The sequence below is a fragment of the Podarcis filfolensis genome (assembly GCF_964270895.1).
Source record: "Podarcis filfolensis genome assembly, chromosome: 6".
NCBI lineage: Eukaryota > Metazoa > Chordata > Lepidosauria > Squamata > Lacertidae > Podarcis > Podarcis filfolensis.
The window spans coordinates 4,457,729-4,479,867 of NC_139609.1; the positions used below are offsets into that span (position 1 = coordinate 4,457,729).

The window sequence follows — 22,139 nt, forward strand, 5'->3', positions numbered from 1 at the left end:
TTTGATGCACCATGCCCGTTTATTTTATATATTTATATTTATTTTTGTGCATTTGTGTGCTTGTATAATGCTGCAGTTTGTGTGGGTGGAGATAGGTAGCCATGTGAACTGCAGCATGATGATGGATCAGGTGGGCATCCCAGGCAGGTGAGCCCAGGTGAACATTGTGGGCAGCGGGCAGCCCACAGGTGAGCTGCAGAGGAACATCCAGGGCAGGGTCCCCAGCAGCCCCCTTGCTCTACTGGCACTGCATGCCTCACACCAATGTCACCATTTTGGCATCTGGAACGTGAGGAGGCAAGCAGCAGCACAGCACGTGTGCCACTGGGGAACTGCTCCAGCCTGCCCTGCCTGGTCCTCAGTGACTGGGCCATGGTGCAACTCAGCTGCAAGGGAAAGGGGGCTGTGGTTTGGGCAAAGAGGTGGACAGGTACATGAGTGAGGAGGCAGAAACCAAAACCTGATGGAGCCAGGGAAGGGCATATCATTTTACAGGCTGGAACTCAATTTTTGCAAATTTCTTTAGTGAGGGGTCTTAGTGGTGTAGTGTGGTGTAGTGGTTAAGAGTGGACTCGTAATCTGGTGAACCGGGTTCACGTCTCCGCTCCTCCACATGCAGCTGCTGGGTGACCTTGGGCCAGTCACACTTCTCTGAAGTCTCTCAGCCCCACTCACCTCACAGAGTGTTTGTTGTGGGGGAGGGAGGGAAAGGAGATTGTTAGCCGCTTTGAGACTCCTTAGGGTAGTGATAAAGCGGGATATCAAATCCAAACTCTTCTTCTTAAAAATATGTTTTGGGGTGTGAGGAATTCAAATCTGCTATTAGTTTTGTGATTGGACAACATTTAGCTTGGTAAGACTGTGATCGAAGAAGAAGCACGTAAACCTGCTTTCGGAAAACCAAAGAATTTTAATTTTACCTTCAGGGAATGTCAGGTAATGCTAAACAACAACAACAACAATGTACAATAATATTAATATATGACATAACTGCAAGTACTTGGCAATGATTTTTAATGATTTATATGCAATTTTACACACATTTTACTTACCACGCAAAGCTAAATTATATAAATTTCACCAAAATATATTTTGACTTCCTAAGTCATGTCACAACTTTTTAGCACCTCTCCTTTTGGGGAATTTGAAAATTGACAAATTCAACACGCCCTAGCAGGGAGGGCTTTGCAAACTTTCCTGCACCCCACCCCCCTTTTGCTGCTGCCACTGGAGGTGGGCAGAGAGAGGAGCCAAGGAAAGGGAGCATCCCTTTTGTCCGTCTACCACTGTGGGCACAACTGGAGGAAGGAGAGAGAAAAGCCTGCATTTCACAAGGCAAGCTTCTTTCTCTCTCTTCGTGGGGCAGCGGTGGTGAGGAAACGAAGGGGGGAAAGGGGTTTCTTTCCACTGCTGCTGTAGGGTGGAGAGGGGAAAAGGACGCATTTAAAAATTCAGGCTTCCTTCTTTCAGTGGTGCAGCATATGGTTGCCCGAGGGGCCCCGACCATGTCTTCCGGAAGGGGTGTGAAGCAGGCGCCCCCAGTGTGACACAGCCCAGAGCTCCTCTGCCAGGGTTGGAGGAACCAAGGCTCATGGAGAGGAGCACAGGGCCAGGTCGTACTGGAGGCATCGGCATGGGGGTGCCTGCTCTGCACCCGCCAGGTGCTGTTGGCTGGCTGCGCTCTCCCCTGCATGGGTGTGTAGGAGGCACCACCCTCTCTGGATCCCAGCCTTGCAAGGCTGCTGGGAAAGGGGGCAGCCATGCCCTAGCCTTGCCTTTGCTGGTGAGGGGCACTTGCCTCTTGCACCCTTCTCTGGAAGACAAGAGAGCCAGTGTGGAGTAGTGGTTCAGAGGGGTAGACTCGTAATCTGGTGAACCGGGTTCGATTCCCCGCTCCTCCACATGCAGCTGCTGGGTGACCTTGGGCCAGTCACACTTCTCTGAAGTTTCTCAGCCTCACTCACCTCACAGAGTGTTTGTTGTGGGGGGGGATGGGAAAGGAGAATGTTAGCCGCTTTGAGACTCCTTCAGGTAGTGATAAAGCGGGATACCAAATCCAAACTCTTCTTCTTCTTCTTCTCGTGCTGCCCTCCCCAAATCTGAGCCTTGCAAGGGTGCTGTGGGGACACGGCAACTGTGCACCCTTCAGTCCCAGCCTCGCACGAGCCCAGCAAGACTTGGATCTGGGGAGGGTGGCACGAGAAGGTGCAATAGCCAAGCTGGCATCACTCCAGCAGAAGCAGGGGCTGGACGAGCGCAGTGGGGTTCATTTGTCCTCTGCCCCTCGCCCTGCCCCACTGCCTTATTTCCTTTTGCAGGCAAGCCTCTCCCCCTTTCCTCTGCCCTGCCCCCTGGCCTGCTGCAGGTTTTTGGAGGGTGATGCATAAAGGGAGAGGAGGCTTGGCTGAGCTGTAAAAGGAGAGGGTTTGGCATGACCAGAGGAATATGGCAGGGTTGGTGGGGCTGGCAAGTAATGCAAGCAGGGGCGGTAGGCCTTAGTAAAAGAGAAAAAGGTCTCAATGTGTTGCCCAAATGGTAAGTGTGTTGTCTGCCGAATGTGCCCTGGGCTGCTGTCCTGTACCAGAGGTGTGTCCAGGGAAGAGGAAGAAAGAGAAGTGGAGCCACACAGGTGTCCTGGGAGACAACTCTAAGCATGGGAGTGCAGCAAGGAAGAAAACTTAGCAGCTACTACGGTGGGGAAACAGTTTCCTGAAACCCGAGCGACCCTTTGATCGTTCTCAAGCATAGAACAAGCACATACCTGACCTCCACAGCATCCTCCATCACTGTCATGTCTGTTTTGCACTTGGCTGATGGGTTGATGGCCAGTTCAGCGGGTGGGATGACAAAGCTCTTGCTCAGCGGCAGCCACATCCCTTCCCCAAGAGTATAGGTGAATCTGGACTCAGAGAGAGGAAACCAGTTGGATACGTGGCCCAAGAATGCAAAAAAAAAGAAGCATTCATTGCAGATATGAATCTAGATGCAATTCTCTAGCAGGCTATGACTCAGTTGGCAGGACTTTGCTTGCGTAATGTTCCCTGTTCAGTGTCTGGAATCTGGAGTTAAATATCTCAAGGAAGAGGTGCTGAGGAACACTTCTGCCTGCATGACTCTGCTGACAGCGTCTGTGGTTGAAGGGCCAATGCCTGGATTCACACTGAGTTAGCTTTGCTTGCTTTCAGTTAGATCACCTCCTAGCCAAATCTGATTGGTTATGCAGAAAAGTCACAGTTCATAGGAAGAAGTCGGGTTTCAAGACATAAACGGTGTTGCCAAATAGGGCTGTGTGGTTGTGTGCACAAGGAGAGAGGTTTGTCAGGCATGTTTTTTCTCTCCCCGGTAGTTCGCCCCTTTCATGCTGAAAATATTCACTTGTGAATATTTGGTGCTACTCTACCTGGCATTTCCCTACTATATGCTGAGGCAGGAAAGGGAGAAAGAACAGCAGAGAACAAGGAGGGATAATATAGATGATTGGTCACTCTGGCTGCATTGAAAAAAAACCTTACCTGAATATCTTGTCAGAAGGTTGTTCTCCCAGCACCAAATCAAATCCACGTTGGAATATGGTATATGGCCATGGCCTGGAGAAAAACAAGTGTGAGAAAAACAAAACCACAGAAACCATGAAAAATTTCTTTCTTTCTTTCTTTCTTTCTTTCTTTCTTTCTTTCTTTCTTTCTTTCTCTCTCTCTCTCTCTCTCTCTTTCTTTCTTTCTTTCTACGTCACCAAATGGCTCAGGAGAAGTTACAAAAAATGTCAGAACTGGAACAACTACATTAAAACCATGAAATGAAAGCACAAGTCAAGCAGTGACAAAGCAACAGAGCAGAAGACCAGAACAGCAGTGTACAAAGGAAGACAGGAGATACTCACTCAACCAAAGGTTTGGATAAGAGAAGAGTACACACCTCACAAGATTTCACCTCATAATTGCACGTGAGCCGACAGCACGCAATAGCAGCCAAACACAAGACAGGACAGAGTGAGTGACTCTCCGCCACAGATGGTTTGCTGTGGCACCCAAGGAAGGAGCTCCTCAACACCCTTCAGGCAACTTTGTGGTAAGTAAACACAGCAGAGATATTTCTCAATGGAGTCCAGCACATAGCATGCGAAGTCCCACATGGGTGGGATGTTAGGCTATGGGACTTCCCAGACTCTTTCATTCACTTGTATCAGTGATGAGGAGGTTTCTTACAGTAACCCTGAATAGGAACTTAGGCTTGCAAAAAACCCAACCCCAAACTGATTAATAATGGACACTCCCACACTTATACTGTAGCAATTAAATTTTCAATGCAAGAGATTCTACATTACAGCCTTCAACTTATTCACTATTCCCCCCTCCCCATTTAACATGTTTATTGCATCACAAACAAACAAACAAACAAACAAACAAACAAACAAACAAACAGAGATAGATATGCCAGTCTCTCTGTTTTCACTGCAGACCTAATAGCTAGGGTGTGCAGATGCAGAAAAAGACAGGTTTCTTTCAGCACCTTTAATACAGTCAAACCTTGGTTGTCGAACGTAATCCGTTCTGGAAGACTGTTCAACTTCCGAAATGTTCAGCAACCAAGGCACGGCTTCTGATTGGTTGCAAGAGCTTCTTGCACTCAAGTGGAAGCTGCACCAGACATTTAATTTCTGAAAAACATTCCAAAACTGGAGCATTTACTTCCATGTTTTCAGCACTGGAAGCTGAAACGTTCCAAAACGGAGGCGTTCGGGAACCGAGGTTTGACTGTAGTTGTACAGTAGAGGGAATTCCAGCAGGTGTAGCTTGACCATATGCAACAATAAAAACATTTAGTTTGCTTTTAAAGTCAATACACATTACCAGCTTTAAAACTCAGTGAGGTCATTTCCCCATCCTACCTCATATCACTGGATGTGTTTCCAATTCACTGGCTGTCTGTCTACACCAGTGCGTGGAGAGGGAACATGCATGTCTTCCTTGCATTTTCAAATTATATCAAAGCTGGTTTGGGGGGAAACACAATCTAAACACAGTATTTCTCAAGGAACAGCAGGACAGATGTGGATTGTGGCTAATGTCATGTGCATTAAGAAGAAGAAAGGTTTTGGCTTCACCCAGGGCTGGATTTAGGTTTGAGGAGGCCCTAAGCTACTGAAGGTAATGGGGCCATTTATATGTCCAGCTGTCCTTTGTCAACAACAAATTGTGGCTGTTTTTTGTGTTCAATATATGCTATATGGTAATTTATGAACCTAATAGGTACCTAAAGCCATTTGCCATTGTTGCTGTACGTAGGTTTTATTTTATTTGTTTTTTATCTTAGGAAATGTACATCCAGGCTTTTCCCCTTCAAATTTTATGGGAGCTGCAAGAGAGTGGGGCCCTAAACTACAGCTTGTTTAGCTTATATGTAAATCCGGCACTGGCCTCACCATAAGGTGAGAAGCTAGAGGTTAAATGGTAAATGGACCCCTGACCATTAGGTCCAGTCGCAGACGACTCTGGGGTTGCGGCGCTCATCTTGCTTTACCAGCCGAGGGAGCTGGTAAGCTAAGCCGCTTCTGGCGAACCAGAGCAGTGCACAGAAACGCCATTTACCTTCCCACCAGAGCAGTACCTATTTATCTACTTGCACTTTGACGTGCTTTCGAACTGCTAGGCTGGCAGGAGCAGGGACCGAGCAACGGGAGCTCACCCCGTTGCAGGGATTCGAATAGCCGACCTTCTGATTGGCAAGTCCTAGGCTCTGTGGTTTAACCCACAGCGCCACCCATATCCCTTTGGGAAGGGCTAACAGAAGGTACATAAAAGGACTGTGCCTAAGCTATAGGTCAGTTGTGCTGACCAGCCATGCTCAGGGATTGCATGTCAGGAGTGCGCAGACTTCAGGCTTCTTGGATCTAATATTTTACTTGAACCCCAAGATCTGCCAGCTAGAGCCAGGAGCAAAAGATATATAGCTAGAATTAAAGAGCAAGGTACTTCTGAGACTAGTATTTTGTTTTTAGAACTGTGCTCACACTCTTTTCATATACCAAAGTCCACTCCTGGCTAGCTTTCTTCACCTCAGCAGCCTAATTTAGTTAAGTTATTGCTATGGTTAAACAATTAGGAGTGATAAACACATCCAAATTTCTGCCCCCCCCCAAATCCATCCATCTACCAGGAGATGCCAGTCTGTCTTCTGCCCACCCCGGTTTAAATCTTGAGAGCTTCAAAAGACTTGCCCACAGTTCTCTGAAAAGTTGTGTGTTATCCTGTGGTGACATTGGTACAGCTCTGGCTGAGGTATAATTACAGCCCATGACTCACACAAAAAACACAAGATATTTTGAAGGGCAGCTGAAAATTATAAGGTGCAGCCACCATTATGAGTCAACCTCTAGCACAATAACCCCCTCCTTTCCCCCCTTTTCCTTTTTAGCATTCTTGTTATACTTGTAATTTCTGGCTGGATTCTGAATCAATGTGAAGAGAATTCATCCATCATCCAACATAGGTGTTCAAAGGAAGGGATTTCAGCCATAAGCGAGAAAAAAACAGACCTATTCAAGAGAGCATGAGCATTCCAGGTGGTTGAGGGTAGTAGCTTTGGAGATTCAAGTGTAATAAATTGAATTTTTACACTGGTGTAGCTCAGTCGGCATAGCATGGGACTCTTAATCTCAGGGTTGTGAGTTCGAGTCTAACGTTGGGTGAAAGATGCCTGCTGCATTGCAGGGGGTCAGACTAGATGACCCCTGGGGTCCCTTCCAACTCTACAATTCGATGATTCTGTGATTCTACAGTTCTGTTTTGCTGTTTTCCAATGCCTGTCACTCACCAAACCACCCTAGAACAATCTGTACTTCTCATAATCCAGTCTGGATTATCTAGATTATTAGTTAGTAGGTTTAGCCTGCCTCTCAGGTCTGTGACAGAACCCTCAAGGGAGCTAACAAGCTCAAAAACCATTTACTCCACTGACCATGAACTCAGGGGAGCTGCCTCTACACCAGCAAAGCCAAGTGCCTTTCTAAACTTCAGAGGCCTCATGGGTGTAGAGTGATCTAACCCCAACTCTGCAATGAAAGGTTCATGAGGATCTGTCAGTCCCCTGGGCCTCATGAAGGAGGCTATCTATTGCCTACAAAGCACCAACAACGTGAACATTGCAAAACGAAGAAATCTGACTAGCAACAGCAATCCCAGACCCCACAAATGGATACACTAGCCTATTTCTAGGCAATTTTGTATGTGTTCATAAGTCCATTTGGTCACATTTCTGCATTAATCTGTTATGCATTTGAGGAGTTTGTGGCAGTGGCGTAGCGTGGGGGGTGCAGGGGGGGCCGGCCGCACCGGGCGCAACATCTGGGGTTAGGGCAAATCCAGGGGTTAGGGGGCGCAAATCCAGGGGTTAGGGGGCGCAAATTACTTGCCTTGCCCCGGGTGCTGACAACCCACGCTACGCCACTGGTTTGTGGGTTTGTTTGTTTTTAAAAAGTCTGTATGAAAGGGTTAGGACCGGTATGAGGGCCAGACTGCGATGGTGGCTTCACCCAGCGGTATTTTGATGAAACACACGCTGTTCCTGAGCCACTCAGCCAGCAACGCTGATTTCAACATTGGGCTTCAGGAGTAGCGGCAGTTCCACCCACAATATACTGCCGGGTGAAGACACCAACACATGCTCTGTCCCTCAACCGCAGAGGGAGGGCCAAGCTGTTGTATTGCTGGGCCAATGCAGCTTATTCCTCCCTTTGCTACTCTAAACTGCTACTGCCCCCAGGTGAGTGAGCCCCAGTGCCTCACATGAGAGTCAGAGAGGCATGGGGCTCACTCAGCTGGGGGACGGGAGTCTTCCCGCCCCCCCCAGCTGAGCAGTGCAAACAAGCTGCGTTGTCCTGGCCCCTGAGGCACTGGGGTGAAAGAGCAGCAGCTCCTGCAGTAGTTTCACCCTCACAGCTTGTTGTTTCAGCATTGCTGTGTATTGCCAGATTGCAATGTTTGACTGGTGATATATCACAGTGTTGAAAAACTCACACCACCCAGCCCTAAAGTTAAAGGACCTCTGACCGTTAAGTCCGACTCTGGGGTTGCGGCGCTCATCTCGCTTTACTGGCCGAGGGAGCGAGCATTTGTCCTCAGACAGTTTTTCTGGGTCATGTGGCCAGCATGACTAAGCCGCTTCTGGCGAAACCAGAACAGCGCACAGAAACACTGTTTACCTTCCCGCCAGAGTGGTACCTATTTATCTACTTGCACTTTGACGTGCTTTCGAACTGCTAGGTTGGCAGGAGCTGGGACCGAGCAATGGGAGCTCACCACGTCACGGGGATTCGAACCACCAACCTTCTGATCAGCAAGCCCTTGGCTCTGTGGTTTAGACCACAGTGCCACCTGAGCCTCCCTGGAGAGAGCATTCTACAAACAGGGATCCACCCTCTGGACTTCTTGTGGGGGAGGCACATGAAGAAGGACCCCAGATGATGATCGCAGGGTTCGGGTCGGTTCGTATAGGGAGAGGTGATCCTTGAGGTTTTGTGGTCCTGAGCTGTTTAAGGCTTCATAGGTCAAAACCAACACTCTGAATTGGACCCGGAAACTAATTGGCAACCAGTGTAGTCAGACCAGCATATGGTACAATGGGCAGAGTGTCCTGCATGGACCACAGAGTTTCCTACTCAGTCATAATATTCATGGAGTGACTTTGGTAAGTCACTGTTTCTCAGCCTAATCTCTTGTGAGAATAAAAGGTATACGTTTGGAGAACTCTCAGTTTTCTTTGAGCAATGAAGCACGCTGAGAAGACAATGTGGAACAGTGGAATGAGTGTTGGGACTTAAGAGAGGAGAGAAGAGATTTCAAACTCCCACTCCACCAGAAAACTTCCTGGTTGTCCTTGGAACGACTGATATGCTAATCTATTTCTCCACTTGCTGTGAAGTTTTAAAAGTTGGGGGAGCCCTGCACACGGCTTGGATGGCCTTGGAGGAAGGGTGGAATAAGCAGACCGGGGAAGAGGAAGAAAGGGGCTGGTGAAGGTAAAAAGGGCACTTGTGAGCCGTTCCACGTAATTAGGTATCATTTTGGTCAGCGATTCAGATTGAAGCTAATTTCCCAATAAATACAATGGATGAGAAAATGGTGGCGACTGTTGCAACAATAAATAAGCACTTTCATTTCTAACCCAAGTGTCACAGCACCACAAACAACAAAAGGTGGATTGCAGAATTATGTATTTTGACGTTGTTTCAAGGCATAGATACGACTGTACTTTTTTCTGCTGTTGAAATCGATGGCTGAAACGGGAAATTTTTTCATTCATTTTTGATAGCACGACCAGCCTGAATAAGGCAAGATTTCCAAAGAGCTTACACAAAGCGTACTTCGTGGGCCTCATTTATACCTCTCAATACTCAGGTAGATTGGCTTTCTTTCTATTCTGCAGGCTTGCAGTGAGTGGGGAGCAAAAGATTAGAAGGACTATTGTTCCACAGACATACTGGGGTGAGCATTTTTTAAAAAAATAATAAGGGAGAAGTTCTCATTTATGTGTGAGCAGGGCTGGATTTACGTACAAGCTAAGCAAGCTATAGCTTAGGGCCCCACTCTCTTGCCCCTCCCCCATTTCACTATTAATATACTTCTTAATTGTATTTTAGTTCAACAATTACTTTGCTAAAATACATATTTCGTTATGTGCAAATGGCTTTAAATACCTATTAGGTCCATAAATTACCATATAGCATATACTGAACACAAAAAACAGCGACAATTTGTTGTTGACAAAGGACAGCTGGACATATAAAGGGCCCCTTTATCTTCAGTAGCTTAGGGCCTCGTCAAACCTAAATCCGGCCCTGGGTGTGAGGGGAGTGAATTAAGTCAGATAGACAACTCTGTGGAGCCAGGTTTGAGTGGGTATGCACAGTGCAAGGCTCCTGTCAATACAGACTCACTAATGGTTCATTGTCCTTGGTTACTGATTAGAACTAGTTAAAGGTAAGTATTTTTGTATTATTAGCAAAAGGCTAATAACTGGACTGTCCAGCTCTCCTACTTCCTCACTCCATCTGTTACTGAAGCTCTTGTGTCAGATTGACCCAAGCTAACCTAATTTTCCCAAACTGAACATGACCTCCAGACCCTAAGGAAAAAGTGAAGGCCACTTTCCCCATCTCCCACTGACTGATTGTAGCTGCATTGTAGAGCATATGGATCTGGCTTCTTCAGTGAAAAAGGATGGGAAAGACTCAGCTGCTGTCAGTCAGAGCAGGCAACGCTGGGCTAGATGAAGAAATAGTCAACTGTGCTAGAAAAAGGCAGCCTCCTATGTTCCAAACCCAGAAGTGGTTACTTGTCACTAGCAAAGGCAAAGCCAGAACCACAGCAACGAATCATGCAGAGTTGAATCTTCTGGGTGAATCCTTTGGGCTGAGAGGAGTCTTTAAATGTTCAATTTATTTCTCTCTTGTGGTACGCTAGAGTGTTTTGGTACACAGGTTGAGAATTACTGGCCTAATAAGACAAACTCAGAAATAGAGGAATAGAGGATTGTGAGGGGAGAGGGTTAGAATGGAGGTGGAGACAACACACCAAATGCTGAGCAGATATAAGGATACAAGCGCCAAGAGAAAGCAAAAAGATATATTTTAAAACATTTTTTTTTTCTTGGTGGCATCACTACTTTTGGCATTTCTCATTTTGCCTGAGAAGGAACCTCCCAGCTTGTTTTACATGAAACATGGAAGCAACCTAGGTATTTACAGCACGCCTTGAGAAGAAGAAGAAGAAGAAGAAGAAGAAGAAGAAGAAGAAGAGGAGGAGGAGGAGGAGGAGGAGGAGGAGGAGGAGGAGGAGGAGAAGGAGAAGGAGGAGAAGAAGAAGAAGAAGAAGAAGAAGAAGAAGAAGAAGAAGAAGAAAAGGAAGAAGAGTTTGGATTTGATATTCTGCTTTATCACTACCCTAAGGAGTCTCAAAGTGGCTAACAATCTCCTTTCCCTTCCTCCCCCACAACAAGCACTCTGTGAGGTGAGTGGGGCTGAGAGACTTCAGAGAAGTGTGACTAGCCCAAGGTCACCCAGCAGCTGCAGGTGGAGGAGCGGAGACGCGAACCCGGTTCACCAGATTACAAATGAAACAGAATCTTCAAGAATTAAGCGGCATTAAGGTTGTGAAAAAACTGAAATTTTGGAGAGTCTGGTTGACAGCCAGAAACCCTAATCTATTTGAAGATAATTATGTTAAGATTTGGAAAGATGTGAAGATGGGGAGGGATGAAACGTTTACTTTTAGGGCCATTGTCAGCTATAAAAACGAATGTATAGATGGTATTTAACACCGTATAAAACTGCAAAAATGTATAAAAGTAAATTAAGTCACTTTTGGAAGTGTAAAATGTCAGATGGAACTTTTTTTCATGTGTGGTGGACCTGCAGAAGGGCAAAAGGTTATTGGGAAATTATTTATAATGAGTTTTTAAAAAAATGATTAAAGTGATGATTCCCAAGAAACCTGAGGCCTTTCTGTTAGGTATAATTGGACCAGAACTTCTGAAGAAACTGTTTATTTCTGTGTGCTATGACGGCGGCAAGAACAGTCTACACGCAAAAATGGAAAGAAGCACCAAGAAAAGAAGACTGGCTTAGGGAGACACTGAGATGGCTAGACCTACTGTGAGAATAAAAGAACAAAATGAGGAAAAGAAATCTTGAAGAATGGAAATATTTTGTGGAGTATTTGAAAAAATATCATGGTTATGGTAAAACGTATGCAGGATTTGAAGTGTAGTAACAGATGAGAATTAGTAGTTTAATAATTTAGAATTAATGTATATAATGGATAAAATGTAAGTAATATAGCAGCTTTATAAGGGAATAAAAGAACACCGTGGCAGGGTGGATGGGAAGTCAACGGATAGGAAAGATTTGTTCTGATTGTATTTTACAAGAATTTGTAAAATTTGCAAAATTTAATTTTAAAAAATGCAAAAAAGAGAGAATTCCTCATTACATCCATATTCAGCTCAAAATTCCACTGTAGACAATGCTGGTGGGCAGTTCAAGTCCCCTACCTAGCTTCTTCACCAGGGTTGATCAGACAGTTTGACTGATAACCTGCATTCATATTTTCTATGGGTCCCAAGCAGAGGTTTGCAGAGATATGTACAACCCCCTTTCTAGAAAGTTACACCAGTTTTATCAAAATGGGTTTTTTTTTACTTCTCTCAATATTCATTATATGTTTTGCCCTAGCAGGAACCTTTGAATTCACCAGTGAATTCACTGTGAAGAAACTCTTCCAGCCGTGGGCAAAGTTGATTAGACCTACAATGAGAGTTGTCGACTATGTTTTCCACCAAAATTTCACGATCAGATGGAGAGCAATCTGAGAATCAAAAATCAGGGAAAGTTTAAAGGTTCTACACTTTAGGCAGGAAGATGCACAAATACAAGATGAAAGACACCTGGTCATAGTAGACCACAAACTTAACATGAGTCAACAGTGTGATGCAGCGGCAAAAAAGCTAATGCTGTTCTAGGTTGCATCAACAAAAGTATAGTATCCCAATCAAATGAAGTCATAGTAGTGCTCTATTCTGCCTTGGTCAGATCACACCTGGAGTTCTGGGTGCTACTGTTTAAGGAGGATGTTGACAGGCTGGAACGTGCGCAACCAAGATGATCAAGAGTCTGAAAACCAAGTTGAGGGAGTTGAGTATGTTTAGTCTGGAAAAGAGGAGATGTGATAGCCATCTTCAAATATCTAAAAGGCTGTCGCATGGAAGATGGAGCAAGCTTGTTTTCTCCTGCTCTGGAGGGTAGAACCCAAACCTAAGGATTCAAATTACAAGAAAGGAGATTCATCAGGAGGACCTTTCTGACAGTAAGAGGACAAATTCCCCTAGAAGGTCATGGGTTCTCCTTCCTTGGAGGATTTTAAGCAGAGGGTGGATGACCATCTGCAACGGATGCTTTCATTGAGATTCCTGCATTGCAGGGGGCTGGACTCTATGACCCACAGGATCCCTTCCAACTCTACAATTCTATGATTCTATGCACCCATTCTGGCAAATCCAGAGCAATTCATCATACAGAATGATTTGAGCTAAGACAAGTACCTACTTCTTATTTTCGTGCTCTTTCATGGCATACTAGCCACTGCCTTACAGCACCCACTTTGTGAATTATAGTAGTTCTAGGGACACGGGTGGCGCTGTGGGTTAAACCACAGAGCCTAGGACTTGCCGATCAGAAGGTCGGCGGTTCGAATCCCTGTGATTGGGTGAGCTCCTGTTGCTCAGTCCCAGCTCCTGCCAACCTAGCAGTTCGAAAGCACATCAAAGTGCAAGTAGATAAATAGGTACCGCTCCGGCGGGAAGGTAAACGGCATTTCTGTGCGCTGCTCTGGTTCGCCAGAAGCGGTTTAGTTATGCTGGCCACATGACCCAGAAGCTGTACGCCGGCTCCCTCGGCCAATAAAGCGAGATGAGCGCCACAACCCCAGAGTTGGACATGACTGGACCTAATGGTCAGGGGTCTCTTTACCTTTAGGAAGTAAACTCATGACAGGTGCCATTCCATACAAGAGTTTTGGCAATGGTGGGTGGAGTGGAAAGTGCAGACCAGTTTTGCAAGTTCTGCCCCCAGACTCCTAGGGGAGAAGGCTGCCTGTGAATGACTTTGATGCTGAAGCCTACGACAAACACTGGGTGGAGCATACAGGGGCAGGAAATGGAAAAACCAAGGCCAAGAATCCATGCTGATGTATTGTCCTAACTGCTTTTTCCTGCACACAGTCACTCAAGCACTCTGAAATGTCTCGTGCCCCACAGAGCCTCTCTTTTCTCATCATTTTGACTACCATCCCCCAAGGAGCCATTGGCTTTTCTTTCTCTGCACAGTGAGAACTCTGGAGCTGTTGTGCTTGTTCCCCAAAATGAGTAACAGATGGATGAACATTCTCTGTTCAACCCACCTTTTTAGTCGATATCTTTTGCCCCCTGTCGTTTATGTCACTTTGTTTTTCTCCCATCTTCCTTTCTCTCTTTAGTGTCTCTCTTTTCCCTTCTTTCATGTTCCCTGCAGGTTGCTTGGTGCTATGATTCCATACCTCTTGGCGAGTATTTCAGCTGCCTGCTCTTTAGATCTCACAAAAGGAAACCGGGGCTGATCAAACACAATTCAGTGCCTGATGAGAGTGGATTAGCCCTAGTGGAAAATGACAGGTCTAATATTTTTGCTCAGGCTTCTAAACTGAGTGTAAATTCAACCCTCATAAAAGTCAGTGACTGGTGGGGCTGAGATAAAACAAACAGATCAGGCTTGTGCATCGTCAACGCTTCCAGGAGTCCACAGCACAAGTAGGTGGGATTCGGTAGCCGGTACCAAGGATTGCAACTTTATTTATTTGTGAAGTATGTCTGCAGCCCTTGCGGTTCCCAGAATCGCTTGGGAATAAGAAGGAAGTAGAAACAAGGTCCAGAGGGTACATTTTTAATCCATTTCCTTCCAAGGTGTACTTCTCTGTACCCCTCAACTGTCCTGCTTTAAGTAGGACATCCCAGAATTACAGAAGAATTAGCCCCTCAATGTCATGAACTGGCAGGACAACAGGGAGGGGGAAGAGGATCCTGGCGAGGGGTGCAGGCACAACTGGTACATATCAGGGCAAGCTGAGGATGGAGAAGGGGAGGTTGGAGGGCTTAGGAAGTACTCATGGGATGGTAAGGGATGGTGAGGGGGCAGCCATCAGTTCAAGGGAGTCAGAGAAGGGGGACACATCACCAGAGCCAGAGGAGCCCCCATCTCCAAGAACACGGTGGGCTCTGAGCAGTGCCAGATTTACGTATAAGCTAAACAAGCTATAGCTTAGGGCCCCACTCTCTTGGGGGCCCCCAAAAAAATTAAAGAAAAAAACCCTTTGATAAAATACATACCGTATTTTTCGCCCTATAGGACGCACTTTTCCCCCTCCAAAAATGAAGGGGAAATGTGTGTGCGTCCTATGGTGCGAATGCAGGCTTTCGCTGAAGCCTGGAGAGCGAGAGGCGTCGGTGCGCACCGACACCTCTCGCTCTCCAGGCTCCAGGAAGCTATCCGCAAGCCTTGCATGCCCGGGGGGAGTTCCCCCGGGCGTGCAAGGCTTGCAGGCGGCAGCCTGCAGCGCAGAGAACGGGGCGCCCTCCGGAGGACACCCCGTGCTTCGCGCAGGTGTCGGCAAGCCTTGCGCACCTGGGGGATCTCCCCCCGGGAGCGCAAGGCTTGCGGGCGGCAGCCTGCAGCGCGGAGCACGGGGCGCCCTCCGGAGGACGTCCCGTGCTTCGCGCAGGTGTTCACAAGCCTTGCGCACCTGGAGGAACTCCCCCCGGGCGCGCACGGCTTGCGGGCGGCAGCCGGCAGCGCGGAGTACGGTGCGCCCTTCGGAGGACGCCCCATGCTTCGCGCAGGTGTCCGCAGCCTGCCGCCCGGCGCGTTAGACGCCCTGAAGCAGAGCGCCCCTTGTGCTGGGCAGACATCGGCCAGCCCCACAAGCTCGGGGGACAGCGGGGAGGCGCAGCGCCGCCACCACACTGTTCCCCGACCTGGTTTTGGGGGGGAAATAAAGGGGGAATAAATTTCCTTTATTTCCCCCCAAAAAAGTAGGTGTGTCCTATGGGACGGAGCGTCCTCTGGGACGAAAAATACGGTATTTTGTTATGTGCAAATGGCTTTAGATACCTACAGGTATTAGGTCCATAAATTACCTTATACTATATATTCAACAAGGGACGCGGGTGGCGCTGTGGGTAAAACCTCAGTGCCTAGGGCTTGCCGATTGCATGGTCGGCGGTTCGAATCCCCGCGGCGGGGTGAGCTCCCGTCTTTCGGTCCCAGCTCCTGCCCACCTAGCAGTTCAAAAGCACCCCTAAGTGCAAGTAGATAAATAGGTACCGCTTTATAGCGGGAAGGTAAACGGCGTTTCCGTGTGCTGCGCTGGTGCAGGCTCGCCAGAGCAGCTACGTCACGCTGGCCACGTGACCCGTAAGTGTCTCCGGACAGTGCTGTCCCCCGGCCTCTTAAGTGAGATGGGCGCACAACCCTAGAGTCGGACACGACTGGCCCGTACGGGCAGGGGTACCTTTACCTTTACCTATATATTCAACACAAAAAACAGTGACAATTTGTTGTTGACAAAGGACAGCTGGAAATATAAAGGGCCCCATTACCTTCAGTAGCTTAGGGCCTAATCACACCTAAATCCGGCCCTGGGTGTGAGGCATCCAGAACAGCAGGAGGTTGCATTCCAGAAGACTGGGGCAGGCAAAGGAACACAGAGCAGCTCACCACTTGACCCGGTGGGGATCTTGGGCTTGTTAGCTCTCAGAGGAGTTCCCTCAGCTGGATCTGGCTAAGGGCAGGTGAGAGTCACATGCCTTGTCAAGTGGAGAGACCCAGCTGCTCAGCTGGAGCAAGCAAAGATGCTTCAATCGAGATTGAAGACAGAAAGGGAAGCAGGGCAGAAGCTCTGTGTCTGCTCAACTTTCCACGTTGATGGACCACAGTTTGGGTATTCCAGAAGCTCCATGGGACTGTGTTTTTGGGGACTGATCTCCAGGTTCCCTGATCCTGGATCAGCTGCCGCAGCAGGAGCCTGGTCTGAGTGTTGGACTTTGGACTTAGCTTACTGTATCAAAGCTGGACCATTTTTCTTGACCTGTTGGACTGCTGAACTACAGGCTAGCATATGGGACTGTGTACACCAGTGGGTCTTGACACCTTATACACACAATTTGCACTGGGGCAATATTAGGGTTGCCTTATTTTGAAGAGCAAAAAAGAGGACACCTCAGCGGCGCTTGGCATCATGGGCATTATAAGGGTGGGGAATCTGCAGCCATTCAGATGTTACTGGACTACAACCCCAATTATACCTGATCAGCAGCCATGCTGGCTGGTGCTAATGGGAACTACAATACAACAATACCTGTCTCTGTACGTGGAAGCACTATTTTGTTATCAAGACAGCCACTGACATCTCTATGCTCCATCCATTTATGTAATCTAAGCTAATGGGCATCACCATGTAAATTGATCTGTTAAGTTTACGCTTACCTTGAAAAAGTCAATTTCACTGACTGATGCCTAGTTCTAATATTATGATCATCTTAATATCTTGCTCACTGGAAGGACAGATCCTGAAGCTGAGGCTCCAATACTTTGGCCACCTCATGAGAAGAGAAGACTCCCTGGAAAAGACCCTGATGTTGGGAAAGATGAAGGGCACAAGGAGAAGGGGATGACAGAGGACGAGATGGTTGGACAGTGTTCTCGAAGCTACTAACATGAGTTTGACCAAACTGCGGGAGGCAGTGGAAGATAGAAGTGCCTGGCGTGCTCTGGTCCATGGGGTCACGAAGAGTCGGACACAACTAAACGACTAAACATCAACAACAACGAAGGTCTGGAATGATGTCTCCATGAGATGCAGGATCTTAAACCCTTGGTGAGTTCCCCTGCATGTAAAGACATGGTCCAGCGGATTGAGTGGATGAGATCAACAGTGGGGTCCAACAGTCAAGAAAGCAGTTTCTGCACATGCAGTAGAGGAAAATGAGGGGCAAATGGGGTTCATCAACCTGGGAAGGTAGCTCATCAAAGGGAAGGAAAACTCTGGTCCTAAACTTCCACTGCCTTGTTGGATATATTTGGGAGAAGAAAAGGCTAAGTAAAACTTACACAAATCCAGAATGGTGTCCCTAATATGGTTGCATGGTGTATTGTACGTCTCCTTCTGGCAACTCCTGCAGCCAAGCTGGTGCCAAACGTATTGCTCTGCTTTCCTCTGAACCACAAGAGAGGGAGAGATCTTGTTGTCTGGGCAGCCCAGGACTTCCATACGCACCACCCAAGCTTGCAACCCGGGGAGGTCACTCCATGTGACCATCTAAATGGGGAGACTCAAAGGTCTCTTAAATCCAGGGTCCAGATCCACCATGGCTTTCCATACAGCTCAGAATCAACACTTCTACATATCCTACAATCTCACATATTTTTATGCTGCTGGATGCTAGTACCTATTTAATCATTCTATAAGATGTACAGAACAAGAATGGTTTATAAAGAATAATCAGGGGAGCAGAGAGTGAATAGCAGCAGGGCAAGAAAGCAATAGCCTTCCAAATGGTTTGTTTATCTGGCTTTGGCTTGTGTTCCATGTTGCTGGAAGCAAGAAAGTTTCTGAAAATTCACTTGGAAACCCATGCTTTGAATTTCTGAAAATGTTAAAAGCAGTATTTATTATGCTGCTCCCATGCTACCTGTTTACTAAACCTTGCACATGAAAAGGTCCGCTTCCTGAGATTACGTGGTCTCTTCAGGGCTTGCTAGAAGCTGCCTGAATGCAAATTGTCCTAGGTTTGATCCTATGGTGTCATTATTCTCTGAAAGGAGCGATAGCAGCCTGCAATTTACAGGAACAAATCAAACATTCAGGATAAAGCCCAGGTTCTCAAAGGAAGAGGAAACCTCCCTGAAGAAGGAGCTGACAGTTCTAAGGAGAGGCGTGGATTCTGGCAGAGCAGAAGGGCAAGAAAGGTGAAAAGGAAAGGAAGGGAAAAAACCAAGAAGACAGGACAAAAACAGTGAGCACTTTCCCAAGAAGTGCTTTTGAGTGGAGGTCTCAAAAAGGCCAGCGCCTTGAAAAGTGATCTGAGAAAAGTAGGGCCACTCTTTCATGAAGTGCTCTAAGAGGGATTTAGTTTGCTCAAAGAAAATAAAATCTTAGTCAAAATAAAGGATATCCATCTTTCCATCTCAGACATTCCCCAAGTATCTGATAGCCAAGGCACACTTTTCTGAGTTAAAATTAGAGGAGCACTTCACTCTTGTACCTGACTGGGACAGTGTGTAGAAGTAAGAATTGTGCCCCCCTCAGGAGCACCCCCCCCCCGGTCGCTGGGAAGCCCGGTCACCAGATTGCTCAGAAGCTCAGAATGGCACCCTTGAAGCTTCTATATCCAATGCAACTGGTAAAGCATTTCCAACCATTGAATACTGCATGGGGATGGGAAAAATGGAAAGCAAGGACTTACTACAACATGGAACTGAGAGTAGCCAGCAGGGTTGTTGGTTGGTGTTTTGTTTTTTTTTTTTTTGCACCAAGGCTTCTGAGCAGAAGCAGTTTATCCAAGCAGTAAGAACTTGTAGTTTCAGTGTAGGGACTTTAAAGGTCCACAACCATTCCTAACCTGCCCTTGTGCTGCTTCATGGAATAAGAAGAGGAACTGGAAATGACTAGTCAAGGAGCAGAAAGTGTCCCTGGAAAAGAAGAGTATCAGCTTGTAAACTGTTAATTTGACTGTTAAGAATTCAAAATGACACAGGCAAATGAAAGTTGAGAGCCAGGAACGCCAGCTTGGCTCCGCAACTTTGGGTGCCCAGGGCCATGGGTGCCATGCAGTGTGCATGGCCCTGGTGCTGAAATTCGTGGGTGCCCGGCCCCTTCATGGGGAATTTTGTGGGTGCTCAGGCACTCAGGGCCCCAGGGAGTTGGCACCTATGTTGAGAGCAGTATTGAGCTGAAGGCTGATTTTCTTCATTGTACATGTTGCTATCTCTCTTTTAGGTTGGGAGAGGGAGGAGCTGACACAATGAGCTGCAAGGAAGAGAAGCAGAGATAAATTGGAGACAGAAATAGGCAACCAGAAATAGGCTGTATGATCCCCTCCATCCGTCTTTAGAGAAGACATCAGAATTCCCAGAAGTGTGAACAAAGGGTAGAAATTCCACAGTAAAAACCTAATACGGAAGCACCTACGTGAAGCCAGGTTTACATATGGCTACTTTTCACATGATAGGTGTCTCATGGCTGTAGCTACTGCCAGGATCTTTAAAATATCCACCGGCACTTTTGATAATGGCCACCAGAACAAGACTTTCTCTACTGACTTCTGTGGGACTTGATAGTGGGGTGTCTGCCTGATGTGCATTTTCTGTAACTTCCATCTCCACTTGGATTCTATATGTTGCCCTTCCAAGAATTTTTAGTGGTTGGTTTACTGCCCTATAGCTTTGACCACATGCCTCATCCTTTTCCCAATATCCTAGAACAAGCAGCACCTGACCTTTCTAGGTTCCATTTGACGTTTGGGAGTGATCCTCTGGCCACAGGCTGAAGTTCTCCCACAACTCCAGAGATTCCATAGAAATCCGGAACTGCTGCTAAGCCTAGTCTGACACTGCAAGAGGGAGTGGTATAATTTAGGCTGGTATAATTTTGTTTTGTTGAATCAAATACCCAGAGAGAAATAAAAGGAAAGGGATGCAATGATTTAGAGAGGAGGTAAAATAACCGAGGTGAAGAGAGTAGCCGGCCATCTGAGCACAGCGCAGGTTCTTATATCTCTCCCCCTTTTCCCTCTTGTGTTCCTTTTTCTCGCAGATTTTTAAAGCCATGGGCTCTGCCAGCAAAATCAGTAAGTAAAAAGAAGAATGATGTTGCACCAGAAGTTTAAGTCCCTTTACCTCAAGACAGTTTTTTGGGGGTCAAATCGAAACCTTTGAAATGGTCACCTCCAATTTGCCACCCTCAAAAAGACCGGCAAATTAGGGGAAACTGTTCCAATGCAAGCCCAACATTGACATGTGGCCAAGGAAACACAAGCAAACCTAGCTATTCTTCTGAACTGGTTCTGTCTCTGGAAGACAGAACCATTCTCCAACTACCACACCCCTTGTTATGTGAGGGATTGCAGTCAAAGTAACCATGCATTCTTGCTGTTTAGTAACTCTAGGGACTAACAACCACAGAGCTGCAAAGTGCTAGATAGACAGGTTGCAAATAAAAGCAATTTAATTGACAGAGATAGAGCTCTACGTCATGTCACTTCCCTTGAGTTGTCTGGTGGTAAAAGGACAAAAAGGTTTTAATCTTTTCTACTTCCTCTTGATTCAGAACTCAATTTCTTTTCCGCTATGCTTCTGAGGCAGATGGACATCTATCTGGTCTCTGCTCCAGCAGAGAATCCATTTTGAACCCAACCATGCAGTGGTGTAGCGTGGGGGGTGCAGGGGGGGCCGGCCGCACCGGGTGCAACATCTGGGGGTTAGGGTTAGGGTGCGCAAATCCACGGGTTAGGGGGCGCAAATCCACGGGTTAGGGGGCACAAATTACTTGCCTTGCCCCGGGTGCTGACAACCCACGCTACGTCACTGCAACCATGTATTTTGTATTCTAGAAGTAGAATTTGCCTGCCTTGTTTTTGTTATTGGCAATGCTGGAATTGAATGCAATTCAATTTTTATGCTTACTTTACAGTCTATTGCATGATTCTTTTATTAAAAGGGGAAATCCAGTCTGCTACCACAGACTGAATAAATATGGGAAGGCTATACAGCCTAGTCTCAAAGTTTCTACATTAATGCTGAAAGGGATGATGTTTTAAACTAAGCATATTATGTCTAAACACTACACTGATCACACTAAACATTCTGCTCACACAAACGAGCAACAGGGAGGGTAGACTGTAAAATAATACATTCTGTTCTAACTACAAAATCCACCCAACAGATTAAAGTAGCTACTAGTCCAGAGACCATGCCATCAGTCTTAGAAAAGCTGAAACTGAAAGTCTTCAACCTCTATATCTGATTAATCTAGGAGCACTAGTGGTTCAAAGAAGTGAGTTTAAGAGCCCCTTGGCTCTAGTGGCTTATAAACTGGGGTCCAGGAACCACCAGCAGTCCAAAAGTCACTAAATATAGAAATTAAGGGGAAGAACAAAGTATTGTTCAAACAACTCTGCAACATCAAGTGTTGATGAGCTAACGAGAAAGGGCCATCACAGATACAATACCAGACAACTTCTCACATCCCCTCAACTACAATGCTCTTCCGTGGGCTCAGTCCACACCCAGTTGCCAATCATCAAAGTTTGGTTCAAAACACATACATATCACTTGATTTCTCTGCATTTGTTTTTTTTTATAATATTTTTATTCAAGAATTTTTTCCATATAAACATAACATACATAAACATACAAAGACATAAACAAAACAAAAAACATGTACCATTTCATATCCTAATTTCTTATACCTTTCTTCCCCGACTTCCTCATGCCTCCCTTTTCTGTATTCCAAATTCTTATCAATTACTCAGCAAATCTTCCCTTATTTTAATTTAGA

General features: G+C 46.5%; 1 protein-coding gene across 2 annotated transcripts in view; it reads right to left on the reverse strand.

Moving 5' to 3' along the window:
- The window catches only part of ASTN1 (astrotactin 1), a 215,908-nt gene that overhangs the window by 54,699 nt on the left and 139,070 nt on the right, over positions 1-22,139 (reverse strand). For both annotated transcript variants that reach the window (XM_083621545.1, XM_083621546.1), the window contains exons 9-10: positions 3,513-3,587; positions 2,762-2,899 (exon numbers count right to left, since the gene is read on the reverse strand). In XM_083621545.1, coding sequence (XP_083477671.1) covers positions 2,762-2,899; positions 3,513-3,587 — 213 coding nt within the window. The remainder of the gene's footprint in view (positions 1-2,761; positions 2,900-3,512; positions 3,588-22,139) is intronic.